The 18,968-nt window shown below is 45.2% G+C and overlaps 2 protein-coding genes across 6 annotated transcripts in view; both read left to right on the top strand.

Moving 5' to 3' along the window:
* The window catches only part of RABGAP1 (RAB GTPase activating protein 1), a 74,158-nt gene that overhangs the window by 33,921 nt on the left and 21,269 nt on the right, over positions 1-18,968 (top strand). For all 4 annotated transcript variants that reach the window (XM_027649696.1, XM_027649697.1, XM_027649698.1 and 1 more), the window contains one exon: positions 1,414-1,564. In XM_027649696.1, coding sequence (XP_027505497.1) covers positions 1,414-1,564 — 151 coding nt within the window. The remainder of the gene's footprint in view (positions 1-1,413; positions 1,565-18,968) is intronic.
* GPR21 (G protein-coupled receptor 21) lies at positions 7,395-17,531 on the top strand. 2 transcript variants are annotated; one of them, XM_027649720.1, is made up of 2 exons: positions 7,395-7,629; positions 8,500-17,531. In XM_027649720.1, the coding sequence occupies exon 2, from the start codon at positions 8,868-8,870 to the stop codon at positions 9,912-9,914; it is 1,047 nt and encodes a 348-aa protein (XP_027505521.1). In that variant the 5' UTR covers positions 7,395-7,629; positions 8,500-8,867; the 3' UTR covers positions 9,915-17,531. The 2 variants fall into 2 exon arrangements, with proteins under 2 accessions (XP_027505521.1, XP_027505520.1); XM_027649719.1 differs by lacking the exon at positions 7,395-7,629 and adding an exon at positions 8,090-8,153.

Genomic DNA, 18,968 nt, shown 5'->3' with positions numbered 1-18,968 from the left:
GTGACACAAGTTCAGTTTTTTGCCTGGCTTTGTCTGTCAGTTCTCTTGATCATTTTACCAGAAATTTGTTTTTTAGTAACTGCAGAAAAATGTTAATTTCTTTGATTTAAGGCCTGTGTCTTTTGGGAATTTTATGTATAAGCCACAAATGAGCTGTTCAGCTTAACTTGCTGTAAGTGCATAAATTATATGTAGGTTTGGTTTTTACAACTTTCAGAGCTGTAATTTATGAGCTGTCAGCGGTCTCGCTGGAAAGAGCTGTTTAGTTGGGACTGGCTTGTGCAGTGGAAGCTGCTTTAATGCAGGGATGTAGTTAGATAACCATGTGAGGTGGTTTTTATAGCTCTGTCTGTCTTCTGTCCCTCCCTCACCCCAAAGGTTACCTGCCTGCTGGGTGTCGAGCAGTGGAGACCTCTGCAAGCTCCTGATCATTTTGGGGTAGTCTGGAGTTGGAATTTACACTTTATGACCTCTGTCCTCCAGTTCTAGTATCTGATGGAGAGTTTTGGTTTGCTGAGTGTATTATTATACATGTGTGATGGTTTGAGACCCCCAGAAATCCAATTTCCAAGTTGAAGCCCCCCTCCCACAATTTTCCCCAGCCTGAGAAGGTTTTCAGACAAAACACAACTACTCAGCATTGGGGAAAGGGGAAAATACTTACAAAGGTTTATTTACATACATACATATATATATAGGTAACAACTTAGCTACCTCTTCTACTATGAAATAATATATTTACATTAGATTAAATTTCTCTTTTTCTTCTTGAACTCTTGTTATATATGTGTATTACATTTAAATTTAATGGGAATCAAGAAAAGAGCTCGTGAACTACTTCTCTGAATACATGTTTATTTTCCCATAACTTGAATTTCTCTTACTCTGGCAGCATCTGGGCTGCCACTTGCCACTTGAAATTGCTGTCACTTGCCACGTGAGGTGTCTGCTCCTGGTTGGGTGGCAGTGACATCCTCCCCCCTGTTGAAAGAATCTTAGATGATGCAGGACATATACTGCTTCAGGCCTGCTTGCACAGTCCGGCCTGTGTGCTGGACGGCAGGGACCTGTGTTCTCCAGCAGCAGATCTGTGTCCTTGAGCAGCAGATATCAGAAAGCTGCATAGAGGAAAACAGGGAAGGAGGTTGTTATCCAGAGTGTGAGAAACCAGAAGATGGGGGGGCCTGGAAATGTGCCTTGGCTAGTAGAGCCAATAAAGTTATAGATATAGTGTGTGAAAGTGAATGTAACCAATAGAAAGTTAGAATAGAGCGTGTGAACCCTGTAGGACCCTTGATAATGTGTGTATTTTTGGAATAAAGTTAGAACATTGACTGTACCTCGATGAGGATGTGTCTTTGACTCTCGAGCTCATTTTTTGCATCTTCTCCTTTTACCCCCCCCCTTCCCCAGGCACCTGAACCTGAGCGTGAGGCCCAAGACGCTGTCGGCGCTGGTGCGGAGCGGGGTCCCCGAGGCCCTGCGGGGAGAGGTGTGGCAGCTGCTGGCTGGGTGTCACAACAACGACCACCTGGTGGAGAAGTACCGCATCCTCATCACCAAGGTAGGAGGCTTCTCTGCAGCTTTGGGCGGCTTTTCCCCCCCCCCATGTCTTAAAGGTTTTTGGGAGTGTGTGCCTTCCTAAGGGTTCATGAGTGTGTCTGAATACAGGGGTTCAACAACAAAAACCCCAACAGGCAGAGCTGCTTGTGGCATTAGGCTGCTTTCCTTTTAATAAGCTTAGTTCTGTTTCCCTCTGACGAGTTCTGAGTTAGTTTGTAAACAATGTGTCTTGTTAATTGCTCTCATAATTGACAGAGGTTCGTTTCCTTTGCTTGTTTGGCTTTTCTGAATGAAAGCTGAATTTTGCTCTATTGTCTTAATATTTATGCTAAAAGTCTGACACATTAGTTGAAATTGCACCCTTTTTTGAGAGAAGAAAAACCAGAATTTGGACATTTTTGCCCTAGACAGCAGTTTAATTCCTCATCTTGAATGCTGACCTCAGTAAGGTAGGAAAAGAAAATAAGAATTGTATGTACAGACGTCATCCAGTGTTTTTCAAAGTTCTAGAGTAACAAATGGGTCACAAAGTGAAATGTCACTGACTCGTTATCCAGAACACTGATGTGTTACTTTGGATTTGACCATTATTTGTATAACTACATTGGATTTTACTGCTTTCATCAAACATGCAAGTCTAGAAGGACTGTATTAGAAATTATTAATGATGCAACTTTAGTACAAATATAACAGAAATTAATTATTCACCAGTTAAAAAGCAAACCAACTGAATCAGCCTTTGTATATCTATATTCTGATGGCACAGATTCACAAGGAGCAATTAAAGACCTTAATTCTGAGGGCAGGAGGGCATCTGAAATTAAACTTGGTTTCTGCTGGATTCATGCAGGAAGGATCCTACGTGATGTGAATGAATCAGATTAGCTAAAAATGTTCTGCCATAAGTACTTTCACATACTTAGTGAATATAGAAGAAACTTGATCTGAATTCCTTAATATTGGTGTATGCACTGTAGAGCTGTAACTTGGGTTTTATGGTGAATAAATCATATAAATAATGTGGAGGTTGAGTGCTGTGGCAAGGAGTGATCACAGTTACCCTGTTGTGTTATTTTAATTGCCTGGTGTGTGGTTGACAGCATCACTTGTTTCTCTGCTTCAGTGTTTTGGTATCAGAATGGAAAGGATGATGTCTTTGTGGCACAGTTGGTGACATGTACTGCTACTATCTTTGTCAGCTAGAAGGGAATAGTGTAATGTTTCATTTTTAAACCTGTGAAACCTTTCCACTCATTTTCATTTGGCTGAGACAAAGAAAATAGCCTGGATTTCATGTGTTGGAAGCATCTCTAGAGTCCAAGTAAAAGGGAGAGTAGGCTGGTCGAGGACTGTGTTCTGCAGCAAAAGGACTGGCTGTACCTGCAATGCTCCTTCAGCATGGAAACTAATGAAGAAATTAAAGCAAATGGGTACTGACTGACCATTTTCAGGCCCTGCTGTAGTCACGTGAGGTCTGTGGTGTATCACCAGCGTGCTGCCATGGCCAGCTCAAGGAAATGAAAACAAAGCTGCCTTCATCTGGAAGTGCCATATTAGCCCAGTGCTGTGCCTGTTGTTCTTGTTGTGACAACTGACAAATATGAAAACAGTGACTTAAATATGGAAACAGGCTGGGACTGTGTCTGTAGAAGGCACAAAGGTTGGTGTCTGAGAGCACAAGTGTCTGGTTGGTTCCCAGTGGCGCTGGGGTTTCTTCACTCTGCAGGCAGTGGAAGAAGGGTAAGGTTTCAAGTCACTGTGTGGAGGTGCTAAAGAGGAGAATAGGCAGGGAATGCAAAGACTGTTTGGGAGGCTGATGAGAGCATGAATTCAAGATCCAGCAATATAACATTGCAGACCCTTTGTATATAGTATATGCCAACAGTAAAATAATGCTGGACTGCACTTTGGCCTTAAATTTTTATTTTCATGCCTTTCTTGATATTTCATGCCTGTCGTGAAATTTGATAATTTTGGAGTTCTAATGTGACTAATTCTTACTGCTCTTAAAATAGCAGCTCAGTTACAGTCAATATGCAGGAATACTTAGGAGTAAATGTGTCTGGGAAAAAAAAATTGTTAATTTTGTGAAGACAAAGGTCCATTATGTTACATTGCTTCACCATCCTCATAGTGCCTTGCATGTCCCCAATACCAGTTCCTCCCTGTCAAGCATGTAATTATTTGCATTACCATGCACTGAAGGTGGTTTATCTGAGAGTAACTGCTGTGGGGTGGTGCAGGAGCACAAGGAGCCGATGTGAAACCTCTGCCCTTCGGTGCGAGCAGGAGATGCTGAAAGCCTGGGTGAGTGCTCCTAATCCAGTGCCCCTTCCCTCTTAATGTTGACCTCTATTCCTGTAGCTGCACTTGATTTCTGCCAGGCTTTTCCTGACCCCACGCAGCAGCACAGTCCCAAATTAATAAGGATCTGTGTTGACAGCTGCTTCAGAACCTTCTGGCCTCTGCCAGGGATTTTTTTTCCCCTTGTGTGCAGGATGTTGGATGCAGCACTCCAGGATTCCTTCTGGTGGTTGCTTTCCTGTGCAGGCTCAGGGAATCTCTGGGTTTTTGCTTTCTTTTGCAAATTAACTGCTGCAAGGACAGTTGTTTGTGTACTGTTGAGATGTGGCCACTGAAGGAGTGGAAAGGAAATGTCTCCTGTTGTGTTCTACCAGTGGAGGCTGCGTCCGGGTCTCCTCTTGAATATGACTTAGAAATGGCATTGAACCCGTGCATCAAGGTGTGCTCCTTGCATTCAGTCATCATGGCAGCATTAATTAATGATTTGCTCTTTATTTCTTTGCCAAACACTGGCTGGGGTTTTGTTCTCTGCGCTTTTGTTATTGCGGTAATGGCGAAGTTTCACCGTCGCGGTGCTTCCACGAGTCACTTTTGAGAATTTGCACACCATCTGTGTGCAATAATAAAGCTTTTAGCAACTCCAGATTGCTGTGCTCGTGGTGGGGAGTGTGGATGGAAGCCAGCCCAGTGAATTAAGGTCATGTCCCTACTGGGGACAGAAAGCAAGCTCTAGGTAAAACGATCTAGACAATCCCTGGGAGAGGCATCTGTTCCTGGTAGGACTTTGGCAATCGTGGTTATGGCTGTTAATCTTCAGGCTTCCAGCCACTGCAGGGTAGGAGAAGAGATGTGGAGACTCACTCCAGGCATTTATGGACACCTGCAGGAAAAATACTCCGTGTTCTTGACAGTCATAGGTGGATGGAAAGTATTGTTGAGTAGAAAATGTGTAAAATGAGCCATGTGGATTAAAAAAAGATAAGTAAACATGGTACAAAGCAAAAGAGACAACAGGCACTTTTCAGATAAGGTTTTTAAAAAGGATTAGTACAAATACTGAATCTCTCAGTGGAGAAGTTCTTCATAATACCAACATTTTAAGAACCTGACATTTACAATATTGAGGAGAAAGTAAAAAGCTCTTGGATATAGGTCTGTGTGGGAGGAAATGTCGAAAGGAAAAAACCATGAACTGTTGTACCAGATAAATACACTATATTAAGAAATTACAACGTGAGAGGGACATCTTGTGGCACAAATAAAATAAAAAATAATAGTCCAGTGGCAGGAGGAGTATCCTGGAATGTTACCCCGGGGTCACCATTTCTGGTAGAAATTCCAGGCCTGGCAAGAGATTAATTTGTTCCAGTCTTTCTTACAGCAGGAGTCTTGCTACACACTTTCTCATCTTCCCACTTTTTTGTCTCCATGAGCAGAGGATTACAGAACACAGACGTTCTACCAAATATACTTGTCTGTCTTGGTGCAAATGATACTAGTTTTTAATGAAGAAATAGATTAAAATGTCACTACCATTATTTGACTGAATGTGTTGTCATCAGTAGCATAAAATGTGACAGAACTTTAGCTGTGGGTGGTTAACACTTATTTTCCACTTGTATCACAATCTTATTTCCATATGTTCGTATAAATTAAAAAGAATAAATTTAATTTGCAGGAGTACAAAGGGCCACAATTGTGTACAATCAACTGAAATTAATCCTACATGTCTGTGAATCTCGGTGTAGCCTTGTCAGTGTGTCTGAACCTCAAGATCCCGTGTTTGATTAGTTTTGATCACGTGGTGATAAAAGTTTAATTATCTTTTTCAAGCAGTAGTTTTCCCCAGAGTCGTCGCTGTAACTTTGACTGATTTCTTGAGTACCTGTTCACTGCCTTAGATGAGGTTGTGCTGTACCTCGGTGTAGAGTGGGAGAAGCCTCTCCAATGCAGCAGTTTTCAGTCCCAGCAGACCTCAGCCAGTGCTTTCTGGAAGTGGTTCCTCTCAGTGGGCTGGCTGTGCCCCAGAGCAGAGCTGGGGTAGCAGGTGCTGACCCCCAGCCCAGTTACCTTCCAGTTGCACCTTACCCCCTTGGCCACTTCGGGCTGCTGGTGAGGGGTGATCAAGAGGAGGAACTTGAGGTGTTGCTGGTTTGGGTGTTTTAAACAAGCTGAAGTAAGTTGGCAGCAGCACTGAACAGTCATTGCTCTCGGCTTCGGGGAAACAATAGAACGGCAGTTAAAGGGAAAACCAGACAGAAATACCTCTCAGCTGGATGGGCGTTGAGCTTGTACTTCTCATAAAAACCTGAACGTCGGGCAGGTTTTGATTTCATGGTGCACCTTCTGTTTAAAAATTCCTGCAACCAGATGTTGTTTTGGTCAGGCTCACCATTTCCGTTGCTACCTTGTTTTTTATACATCTGAGATAGAAGGTTCAATGTATGTTGTTTTCCTGGGGATGTTTATAATGTGTCTATTGGTGCCTAAGGATCCAGAAATACTGTTTGAATCAATCGGTATGTAAATCATTCTCTGCTTTGGAAAGATAGGAGATCATTTCTCCAGCAGTAATTCAATCATAGCTTGTTTTTTGTAAAACCACAATGCCCTTGCCTAAATTTAATTCAAAGTTTATGTTTCCTAGCTACAGTTCTAGTACTTCAGTTGCCATGAGAAGAAACACCATAAATTGTGACAAAAATGAAGGACAAGAGTAAAGGGATCTTTTTGGGGTAAAGATAGGGTGGAAGGCCCAAGTTTTTGTTTTCAGGCTTTTGCACAAGATGAACTAAAAATCTGCCAAGTCATGCTGTTGTCCAGCACAGATTTTTGACCAATGCAAGTGTTTCATAAAATGGGGTTTTTTTTGCTACTTACAGGTCAGGTACAATCCTGAGCATTGCAGTGTGGTTGCTTTGGCCACAGTTAATTATCCATTAGGAATTGCACAGACTGGCCAGTATTTAGCTTAGGTTAACCAAAACCCTGGGTTTGTTGGTGTTGGTAGAATTCAGTGTGTGGACTTAGGCCTGTCAGGATGCCAGCTGGACACTTTCACGTGTGCCTAAATGATGTGGATTGCCAAAGAGCCTCACTCCAGTCTCTTACTGGTTTGATCCGATGGAAGATCAATTCCCATAGTGATGGGCCTGTCCTAAGCTGTGCCAGTGGGGCAGTTTGGTATCGGGGCAGAGAATGAGCTTCCAAATACCATGGGAATGTGTTTTCCAGCATGTCACCTGTATAAAACACTCTTGGCAAACAACAAACAATACCCATCTCTTGTTATGCCTCTCTGCCTTCAAAGAGGTTTTCCTGGTTAAATAGTGTGATGGTGTTAGCTCATGGTGTGAACACAAGTTTAAGAGCTGTGCTGTGAATCTCTCACGTGTTTGCTGGCTGGAATGTCGTTGGTTTCTGGTTTGGTGTGGGGTGTCCTGGGGACTGTCAGGGCCAGCAAGTCCTTTTGCATTCTGTGTATGTGTGTGGAGGGAGGTGCCTGCCTACCTGGAGCTACATCTGGATTAACGGTGGGACACCATTCTCAGCTTTGCCCTTGGTGTCAGGTGTCTCCTAAACAGCACACACCACGCCTAGCAAAGGCACGTTTATTCCAGAATAAGTATTTCCCCAAAAGGGCTGGGATGGAAAAGCCTTAGGTGACGACGAACCGCGTGAATTCACGCCCGTGGTGGGCGGTTGTCGCTGGCCGTGCAGAGGTGCCGGGAGGAGGAGCAGGGAGCATCCTCGGCTGTGTTGGTGCGTGTGTCCCTGCAGCGCCGGGGTGCGGGGGTGTGTGTGTGTTGTGTGTGTATTGTGTGTGTGTGTGTGTGTGTGTTGTGTGTGTCCCTGCAGTACTGGGGTGCGGGTGTGTGTGTGTGTGTTGTGTGTGTGTGTCCCTGCAGTACTGGGGTGCGGGTGTGTGTGTCCCTGCAGTACTGGGGTGCGCGGGCAGGGCCGGGACCCGCGTGTTCTCCGGGCGCGGCGGGGTCGCTCCGGGTGATGCTCCCACCGCCATCGGCCGCTCGTGGGCCGGGCCCTCCGGGCGCCCCGTGAGCGGCCCCCGCCGTGCCGGGGCTGCGGCCGGCGCTGCCCCGCTCCCCTGGGCGAGGGGCGGAGGGGCTGCGGCCCCGCTCCCCGCCGGGTCCGCGCCGCGCCCTCCCCCGGCTCCCGCCGCCTCCCTCCCCTTCCTCCCGCCTCCCCGCCCCCGGCTCCGCATCGCCGCGGCCGGAGCACACGCCGCCCGCCCGAAGATGCTCCGCGCTTTTGTTCGCCCGCCGCAGGTAGGGCCGGGGCGGCGGGGCCGGGCCGGGCGGGGGGCGGCGGGGGCGGCGGGGCCGGGGCGGCGGCGGGGCCGGCAGAGGCGGCGAACAAAAGCGCCGTGCAAAATGGAGCCAGCGGAGAAGGGCTGGACCCCCGCCCTCCCCGCCGCGCATCCCCCCGCCCGCCTGCCGGGGCTCCGCGGGGGCGGCATCGCCCCTCGCTGCCGCCGGCGGGGCCCGGGCCCGGCGTGGGGAGGGGACCGGGGCTGGAGCGGGGCCGGCGGCGAGCGCTGGGCAGGGCGTGGGGAAGGAGCGGGGCGGCGGGGAGAGGCGGTTCTGTAAAACACTTTCCCCTTCTCTCTGTCAGCCTTTGGGAGGACTCTCGTCCTGACTCGCTGAAGGTTCCTCTCCCTCTTCCCCCAGCCCCTCGTCCCTGCTCGGCGCGGCAGCCCACCCGGGCGGGCACCAATATCAGCCCTCTCCCGTGCGCCGGGGAAGTTGCTGACATGCCTGCCGCCGGGTCCCGGTGCACCGGCAGCGGCGGGGAGCCGGATTTAAAGGGGAGTTGTGCTGCAGACAATGCACAGCAGCAGCATCTGGAGCAGCCCTGGGGACCGGAGCTCCGGTTTTGACATTGCTGCACGCACAGCACCAGCCGCAATGACAGCAGCTGCCTGGAGTGGCTGCAGGCAGCAGGCAGGAGCATGAAGTAGAGCGATCACTGCAGTGCTCAAGATGAACTCCTCTTTGGTTGGCAACCAGAGTGGCCGGCCCTTCTGTCTCCTGGCCATTAGCTATTTGGAGACCATCAATTTTTGCCTCCTGGAAGTGGTTATTATTGTGTTCCTCATGGTGCTGATTATTTCGGGCAACATTATTGTGATATTTGTCTTTCACTGTGCACCTCTGCTGAACCACCACACCACCAGCTACTTCATCCAGACTATGGCGTATGCTGACCTCCTGGTGGGTGTGAGCTGTCTGGTGCCTTCTTTGTCTCTGCTGCACTATCCTATTGTTTTGAGTGAGTCTTTGGTTTGCCAAATCTTTGGTTATGTGGTGTCGGTGCTGAAGAGCGTCTCCATGGCCTCCTTGGCCTGCATTAGCATTGACAGATACATCGCCATCACGAAGCCGCTGACCTACAACACGCTGGTTACCCCGTGGAGGCTGCGAATCTGCATCCTGACCATTTGGCTCTACTCCTGCCTGGTCTTCTTACCCTCCTTTCACTGGGGAAAGCCTGGATACCACGGGGATGTGTTCCAGTGGTGCGCCAGTTCCTGGAACACCGACCCCTACTTCACCCTGTTCATTGTGGTGATGCTCTACGCCCCGGCCGCCTTCATCGTCTGCTTCACCTACTTCAACATCTTCCGCATCTGCCAGCAGCACACCAAGGAGATCAACGAGAGGCGGGTGCGCTTCAGCTCCCAGGATGGGGAGGCTGGGGAGGCACAGCCCTGCCCGGACAAGCGCTATGCCATGGTCCTGTTCCGCATCACCAGTGTCTTCTACATCCTGTGGTTGCCCTACATCATCTATTTCCTGCTGGAGAGCTCCAATGTCTATAGTAACCGCGTCGCGTCCTTCTTGACCACTTGGCTTGCCATTAGCAACAGTTTCTGCAACTGTGTCATTTACAGTCTCTCCAACAGTGTCTTTCAGAAGGGGCTGAAGCGCCTCTCGGGGGCCATCTGTGCCTCGTGCGCTAGACAGAGGGTAGCTAAGGACTCCTCTACCTCTAGGAGCAAAAGATCTTCCAATGGATGTCATGTCTAGGATGCCTGTCAGCTGGACTGGGAAGTGCAGGGACGACTCCGCAAATTGCGAAATAAGTTAGATATGATTTTAAGATGTCCAGATTTGCAAAAAGGTTTCTGAGAAATGCTGCTGACACTGAAGAATCAGGAGCACATATCGTTGTGGTTTCACTTTAAAAAATGATTGCTGTGGAGGAGGCTGTGGAGTTTCACCTCCATATTCATTTTAAAGAATAAAGCTGTATCTTGACACTTACCTCTCCAGCTGGTGTGACTGAATGGAGTGGGTGTCTGAGAGCTTCGGCAAAATGTAGTCTTTCTTACAGCTTTACTGGGTTCTTTGGAGATTCGTGCTTCACATGTAAATGATAGAGCTGAAGTGGAAATGTCACAGTCTATGGTATATTACAGGGATTTTTTTAATATATGCCAAAGTATATTGACACAACGTTCCAGCGTCAGAACAGAAGGGGCCAAACAATTTGTTTTTCAGTGCTACCTAGACAGGACTTGTAGAACAGGAGTGAACAATGTGAACATTTCAGTGTGAACTCAGTTTTTATGAGCCGTGAGTGCAGCGATGTGATCTGAGCAGTCGTAGGCTTGGGGCTGATCTGGGTCCGTGCCTGTTTCCCTGGTAGGATGCATGTTTGGATCAGAGTATGGCATCTGCGTTTTCCTGTTTGTTGTGAAGTAAGAAGAAAAACTTGGATCAGACCAAATTTAGTAGTTAAATAAAATGTGTTTTGATAAGCTATGAGAAAATACGTGTTGCTTTATGATACCAGAGTTGTGGCAGCCACTCAAAGATGATGCCAACATGTGAAAATTATTCTCAAACCAGTGGAGAAATGCCATGAGTTTGTATGTGGAAATTTTCTCAAGAACAACTTTAAAAATAACATGTCCCTTTTTTTTTTTTTAATCTAAATTCTTCTGATATTTTACATACTAGAACTTAAGGGGAAAGGAAAGAAAACAATTGTCTTCTAAACAGCTAAGGGAACTATGTTGTAAATTTAACTGTAGTATTTGAGTTATTCATAAGTGCACAGAGCTAAATCAGAGACATTTTTCTTTAGCCTTCATGGGATTAAAGATGGTTCAAATATAGCAGGAGCTAAATCCTGTTGGCAAACGCATATCTAACTGGTCAGACAAAGGCAATATCTGAGAAACCAAATGTCATTGACCACATTGTTCGAGCTAGCCTAGATTAAATGTTTGGAGTACTGGAAAGCTGTTAAGAAGGCAGTGTGGCAGAATTGTTGAGTTTTTCCTAAAGAATATCCTTCTCTTTTTACTGATGCCATTTTGGAAAATGCAAGTGAACTGAGTGTTCCTGTAACAGTGGGTTACAGTTGTATTGTCCTGTGTCTGCCTGTCTCTCCACCACACCTGCTCTGAGGGCAGGTTGTGCATCCCCTGTTTATCCCTCCGTGGTGCTGCGAGCTCAGGGAATTCCCTGAGCTGCTCTGGTACAGCTGGTGTGTGCTGTTAGTCACAGTGGGAACGAAGAAAGGTTAGGGAAAAGGAATTGGATCATTTTAGAATTGGGGTAATTCTCTTGGCCAGAGGGAAGACTCTGTGTTTTTTTAAATGGTGTCAAGTTGTCTGTTGTTGCAGATCAAGATCATCTTTTCAGTGCTCTGCCCTGTCCCTCCAGCAAACACCCCCCTGATCTCTGCTCTGCTGGGAGCCCTTTGCCCTGGGGGATCCCAGCCCACATCTCTGCCTGTCACATGCCAGGATTGCTGCAGTCCCTCTGCCCATCCACATTTGCACCAGAACAGTCTCGTGGGGCTGCCAGTGAGGAAACAGGGAAGGGCAGAGAGAGCAGCAGGATGAAGCACTCCTGGCACAGCCTGTGCTTGTGAGCACTCAGTGCTGATGCACTTGGTTCCTCTCGGGGGTGAGTGTGTGCCTGTTCTGGGGAGGATGGGGCAGAACCACTACTGCTGCTGCCCCGTTCCCTTGGGGACCCCAGCGGCAAAGCATTTAACTTGTATCTTGATCTGCTCCCAGCATGTTCCATCCCCAGACCAAACTCTCCAGATAAACTTCCTCCTCGGTTCATGTGAAATGTGAAGAACACAGGTTGTGTAAACCCTGATGCCTTCCCATGGACATCTCCTGTTCTCCTCTGTAGTAAGGCAGAGTCTGGAGCCGGGGCTTGTGCCGGGTCCTCCAGACGTGGCAGAGGTGATTTGTTCTGCAGAGCCCTCAGTCTGAACGTTGGTTAGACACAGACAGCCGTGGGGGGAGTGCAGGGGTGTAATGAGTCATTTCTGAGTGGTATAATAAGCTCCCAGCACATCAGCTGGCTAATTGTTCTCCAGCGGTTTGTGGGTATTGTGGCACAGGTGGGCTTTGGGGAACAATTTAAGGGCTTTAGTCACTAATATCAAAGTGTGTGTGTGTGGTATTTTTGGAACAGCCTCTCAGGTAAACTCCCAATAGCTTTTCTCTGTTCTTCACCTTATCTAACATTTCCGAGTCTTTGAAGTGATGCAATGTATCATTGAAATAGCATTTGATTAAAACTTAATGGAAGAGAAGAATCTGCTGGGGCCTAAAACCCCAGAAATGGCAGTTTCAGGTTTAAGTGGAAGCAAAGATTGTTGCTTTTGGTTTTTTTCACGAATAGAGGGTTTAATTAGTATCATTGTGTGCTAGTTTTGGAGAATTTGGAAAATGTTTAAAACTGGTAAGGGGTCTAAATCATGGCATAGAGGTTTAACTGGAGCTGAAGCTCTGAGCCTGGAATTGTGCTTGGAGCGCAGTGGCTGTTCCAGATGCAGATCCATGCCTGCAGCTGTTGCTGCTTTGCAGCTAAGGCTCAGTTCTACATTCCTGACAGCCAGGCTGTTTTCAGTTGCCTTACTCATCTCCAAGTCTTCCTCAGCTCAGATAATCTCTGGGAGAGGTGAAAATCAGAATCTGGAAGTCTCCAAGAGATGAGGATGGAGAGGAGTTGCAGCCAATTGGTGCATTCAAGTTTCATCCAGTGTTTGTACAGACGCTTTTAATGTTGCCTCAGTAGCTTAGTTTTAGGTTCAAGTATTTCTCTTTTTGTCTGTGTTAATTTATTATTTTTTTTTAATAATTTAAATTACGAGGTTTTTTTTCCTCTAAGTTAATTTAATGTTGATGTAGGTTTGTTTGTGATTAGGTGTTTTAAGTATTCATAACATTAGAGTCTGTTGTCTTCAGTGGAATTGCAGGGGGTGACTCCCTTTCACTGTGCCAACTGGAAGAAATAATTTTGCCACACATTACCTTGTTTGCTCAGCAGCCCGTTGAACACCCTTTGTCATGCAGCTCACACGAGGCACAGGGAGGGATCCTTTTCCTCACAGTCTGTGCTAGGAATTGTCAGGCAGCAAACTTTGCAGTTGGCTCATTTTCCTTGTTGTACACATGAAACTAATCCTTCCCTGGCTCCGTTTGTGCCCGAGAGCACTGCACAGATAAATACCACTCTGAGGAGAGTACAGAAATCAAATTACAGCCTCATGAAAATTGTGTTGTGATGTGATTAAATGAACTAATTTTGAAGTTCCATCTCAGACTATAAACTGATTTTTTTATTAGGGTTATCTGCCTCGCTCTCAAATTAAGCTGCTGGAAGGTTCAATTTGCAGGATGCAATTCAGTGGCTTTTTTTAGTGCCATGGGAAGGATTTCAATACTCACAGCTTCTCAGAAGGTGATAATTTGCTTCATCTAGAACGCTTTATTTTTATTCTTTTTAAGGATTACTGGAAGTTTAGGTTGTGATTATTTTGTCATTTTCCAAATAGACTGGGAGAATATCTGTGAAATATTATTTTTTTATGATCTCAATCAAGTGACAGTATTTTTAAGCTCAACAGATATGTTTTGTGTGAAACAACAGTTTTGCTGTTATGCTACTGCTAGTTTTTTTTAATTAACTGTTACCAGTTTCTACAGTCTTGATTTGTTGTTGGGGGTTTTGTACTTGTTTTTAAGCTTCTTATCGCTCAGAAATGTTTCTTCTGGTTGGAATTCTGACATGGCTCGGTGTCAGAGTGCCAAGGGGCAGTCTTGGATATTTGTCACAAGTCTTTGACAGGAAGAAAGTGGTACAAAGCACTAAGGCACAGAGAATTGCAGGAGAACGAGAATTCCCAAACTGCACCCCTGTGGCATTGTCCCTGCCCTCTCACAGAGAGGTTTTACGTGTAAGAATCCTAAATTTCAACAGTTTGTTCGGAAAAAGTCACTTCCAAGGCCTGGATGTGATGCAAGATGGAAACGTTCAGTGTGCGAATTTAATATGCAGATTTTTTTGCTGTTTATTGTGGTATTCCCAACTGCTGCAACGATCAAGGATGTAACTCCATGAGTCAGGAGGTCTGAAATATTTCAATCTCATCTTACTTCACATCAGGGTTGGAAGTTGGCAGAACTTTTCCTAATTCAGGTCGATGCTTTAAAAAATATCTCTTAGGAACCAACCAGTGTGTGAGTGCAGGAATCTGCCTTGAGACATTACAAACAGAAGGCCCATTTAACATTTTTTTGATTGCTTGATTCATCCATTGTAGGTAATTTTAGTTTAATAAGAGGAGGTGGTGGTTTTGGAGGGCTTTTGTTGTCATTCTAACACATTTTTGGTTCTGAGTACTTGAAGCACCTGCTGAAACATTGGCCTGACTTGGCCCTTATTTTGTTGTTTGGTTTAGAGATGTTTTTCTTCCCTTCCATGACTTTGCAAATACAATGACACATCCTTCCCGTGGTGTCATTCAAGATAACCTTGGATTTTAATCCACGTTTATCCAAACTTTAATATTCTTTAATATTTTTTACCAAATGAATACTGGGGTGTGTATGGGGCTGTGGTGAGGTCAGAGCATTGGGCCATCAGGTTTTACAGACTGTCTCCATGAAAGCAAACAGCCCCTCTTTTAGGATGATGAAAACAACCCATTTTCACTAGAAGAGAAGTGTCCTCCTGGCTTGTAGAGGTCAATGTCTCAATTCCAGTTGTTTTTTCCCTTCCTGTCCGTGCATTGCAGAGGTACCACTTTAAAAGACATTTCTGCAGATAAGCAAAGGCATTTAATACTAAAGTTATGTATGTAAAATGCCTTTGGAAGAGGACAGCACTTCAGAATTAAAATCCAATAAGTTTAGGACCAGGTGCAGTTGTATTTAGAGACAGAAACTGAAAGTTGTCGCCAGGGGAAACAAAGAAAGGAAACCCACTGGAGTTTGGTCAGAACAATGGGGTATTTAATTTGGGTCATTTTCTTTACAATGCACATTTTTTTTAAATGTGGAGTTTAACCTTCTTGCTTTTGCTTTGCTGCTCTCTGGAGGCAGCTCCTCTGAGCCTTGGGGCTGCTGCACTCACCACAGAGGGATTCCCTGCAGGCCTGGGGTGGTGGATCAGCCCCTCATTTGAGTTCAGGTAAAGTGGGGTAATGTCAGGCTCTGTCATGATTGTCTATCTGAGGTGTTCCAGCCCCAGGGAAATAATCTGAATGGTATAGTTTGTTTACTCGGCTTTTCAGGGTTTTTTTTCCTGTGACATCATTTTCTAGACAAATGAAATGTTTGGTTACAGAGGCAGCTTTGCTGCTGGTTCTCCACGCAATACTGAGCTCTGTCACCTCTCAGCTCTTGCTCCTATTGCAGAGTGGAAAACAAGCCACAGGCTGTGTCTGCTCTACAGGCCTGTAGTGGTGGCTGCAGATGGAAGTGGTTGTGGCTCTCACCCATATCCCATTTGCATCTCTTGAGCTTTAGCAGTTAATGAAAACATTACCAGAAGTGATGTTCCTGTATCCTGATCCAGCTTTAATTACAGCCTCAGGTGTTCTCCAGCAATCTGTGCAGGCAGAACTGACCCTCTGACTGGTGACTTTGTAGTTATTTCAACTGAGAAACAGAAGTTGTTATTAACGAGTCATCTTTGTTTTGTCCTGAAGCTGTTTTGGAGGAGTGTCACAATCCCTGGGCTGATCAAAGGCTGTGCAGGCTCCGCTCCAGGAGAGACCAGGAGGCATCAGGTCACTGTGGGACTGACACCTGTGCACAGGTTGATAACCAGGAGCTTTATTTGCTGAGAAGGTTTTAGAAATGCTGAGTGGATGCACATTGCATTGGACTATATTTAGAATGTGGGTTGGGGTAGGCAAACATGTTTTGAAGTTGGTGATCACGGGGAGGGCTCCACCTGGGCAGTACCTTTATGTGAGGCACCTGAGGTGGAGCACAGGGTACCCTCGGGGGTTAGAAAGGGGGCAGGGAGTCCAAACTGCCTGTTCTGACTTCTTTCTAATTAGCAGTTTGTAAGATGAGGATAGCAATTCTGTAATTCAAAGCTTTGGCTTCTCTCTGATGGTCATTACTGGAGATCCTTTCGTTAAAAGGTGAAATAAATTCAAGTGACTCCTCAGAAAGATGAACTCCAGTCTTGCTGTGCATGTGCCAGTCATTCTCAGCGTTACAGAGATCACGTGAGTCGAGCAATCAAATGCTTAATAAACCAAGTCATTACTTTTATGGTAAATTGAAAAAAGTTCTTCTGGGATTTCAGCTGTAAATGAATCCTTGAAAATCAATAATTAGATTAGTAAAGGATGACATTTTAATATGCTGGCAGGAATATAGAGGGATTTGTCAGGGGAAGCAAAACCAGACTTTGCACTAAAGTGGCTTAGGTATATTTATAGTGCTAGTGATTCTGTGTGTGTGTGTGGAATCTTTGGACTATTTTAATATAACGTAAGGCTTTGAGCTTTAGCTGACTCAAGTTGCTCGTTTTATGAAGTTACATTAGTACCACACTGTGAAGTATTTTTAAATATTAGCATTACTGAGTATTAAAAGTATTTCATAAAAACATTTTTTAAAACGTTTTCTGTAGATACTGTCAAATGAATTGATGTTTAGTGTACAAAGAAGTAAAACCTGAGGGCTGTAAGGTACCTGTATGTTTCTGATCACCTCAGTTTTTGAGGGGTTAGGTATTTCTTGAGGTTAAATTGTCACTAAAACCTACTAAAAATAATGGTGCAGTTAATCCTTTCAGAGGACAGGAAGCAGCATTACCTCCAGCCGTGCTTTTGAACTGTCTGAAAGGATTTGCAATCATGTGTATTGTCTTGACAGACCTGTGTCTTTAGAAATGCTGTACAGCACAGTCTTTTGCAGGTTCCTATGCTGATACATTTCTCTCCATATGTAACCTTTGAAATCCAGTTTCTATTGTAAGTCTAGCATGTAAACACTAGATTCAATTTTGTATTCCTCCAATGAATGCAACAGGATGGAAACGAGTTTGCAACTGCTAATGATGAGCTTTTTTACTGTTCTTAATACTCGTGGGTATGTCTTTTCTTCAGGGATTTCGAACTTGTATTCGTACCTTTTTTAATTGTTTTTTTCACCTGCTGTTTACAGTTAAAGGCGAGCATGGGAGGCTGTGCGTGCATGTGCTTTTAGGTTGCTTTGCTGAACGAAACACAGTGGAGTGATCTCACTTTAAAACCTCTCTGTTGCCCGGAGAGGTTGTAGGTACCCCGTCCCTGGAAGTGTCCAAGGCCAGGTTGGACGGGGCTGGGAGCAACCTGGGGTAGTGGAAGGTGTCCCTGCCCACGGCAGGGGGTTGGAATGAGATGGGATTTAAGGTCCCTTCCAACCCAAACCATTCCATGATTCTGTGATGCTCATTTTTTCCTTGTGTCCCACCTGTCTCCTTGCACCTTCTCAGTCCCTGGTACAGCAGAAGCCACCAGTTGTTTGGTGCATTCTGTGGAGATCTGACCTTTGTCAGAGGGTTGTTACAGGAGTTTTGGGAGACAGTCCAGCTCCTTCCACCAGTAGTGTTCCAACTAGTAGTTTTTCCCCTGAGTGTGAGAGGGCCAAGAATAGATAAAATCACAGGTAAGAATGTGTATGTGTGTGTTTATAAGTACCTTGTGCACCTTTTAATGCTGGAAATTGTTTTGTATTAGAAGATGAGAAAGAGCTGTGAGTGTGAAACCCCTGCTAGGAGGAACTACGGGAAAACATCCACCAAAACAGATTAGAAAAGCAAACAGGTGAATTAGAGCCTGTCCAACCCTTAAGAGTCTCTAATGCTGGTTCAGTTCTGGCACAGTGGGGACCGTGGGGGTGTTGGGGGGGCTCCTCCATGGTCCCTCCTCTCACTGGGTCTGCTCTGGTTTGTACCTGCACAGGAAGGGGGATGGTGAAGATGGGTGTTTTCATACAAGGCAGCTGAGGAAGAGTTATTGTTGAGGCTCCAGAATTACCTATTTTGTGCCAACTCAGAACTGTTGTTAAAATACAGGGCAGAGGGGTTCTTCCACCCCGTTGTTTTAATAGACATTTCTGTAGCTGATTTTTTCAACGAAGACTAATAATAAGAAAAACTACAGTTGAGCCAAAAATGACAAATGTTACTGATTTAAAATAATACTTGCATATTTTTAATTATTAAATGGAACTAGATAAATCGGAAGCATGTAAATAACTGATTCTAAATCTTTGCATAATTATTTCCAAGAGGTAATTTTGCTATGAGCTATTAAAACTCAAAGAAATGTATTATTCCCTTTGAGGTGGTCTGTACCCCAGCTGTGTCATACATCTGTTGGCTTGTTCCCTTTTTGCTGTAGATGTACATATATATATATTTGTGTACTGTGCAGCTGTACAGTCACTGCCACGTTGAATTGATTGTTTTAAACTAGGTATATACGTGTATTTTACATATGTGTGTACATGTCCCTCCAAACAAGCAATTGAACATGGCAGTAGCTGTACAGGCACAGAGTTTAGGGCTTTGTACAATATGTAATTTTAAGAATGTCAATGTGGTTCTTAGCGGATTTTATAAACACTTTTCTGAATCTGTTATCAGCACTTCCCATCCTAAGAGAAACTGCACATTTTTCAGTGATTGTTCCACTGGTTACATTTTTGTCTGCCATTTGTTCTGGATTGATGTAATCTTGATACTACTACAATTTCAAGGGCTGTTGACGCATTTCACATAGCCTAGGATTGCCTGTTCTCCAAATATATGGATCGT

Source organism: Corapipo altera, unplaced genomic scaffold (genome assembly GCF_003945725.1).
Source record: "Corapipo altera isolate COAL_440 unplaced genomic scaffold, ASM394572v1 268, whole genome shotgun sequence".
In the NCBI taxonomy this organism is placed as follows: domain Eukaryota; kingdom Metazoa; phylum Chordata; class Aves; order Passeriformes; family Pipridae; genus Corapipo; species Corapipo altera.
Note: the sequence above shows the minus strand (reverse complement) of the source record. Positions and strands in the feature narration are given on the sequence as shown.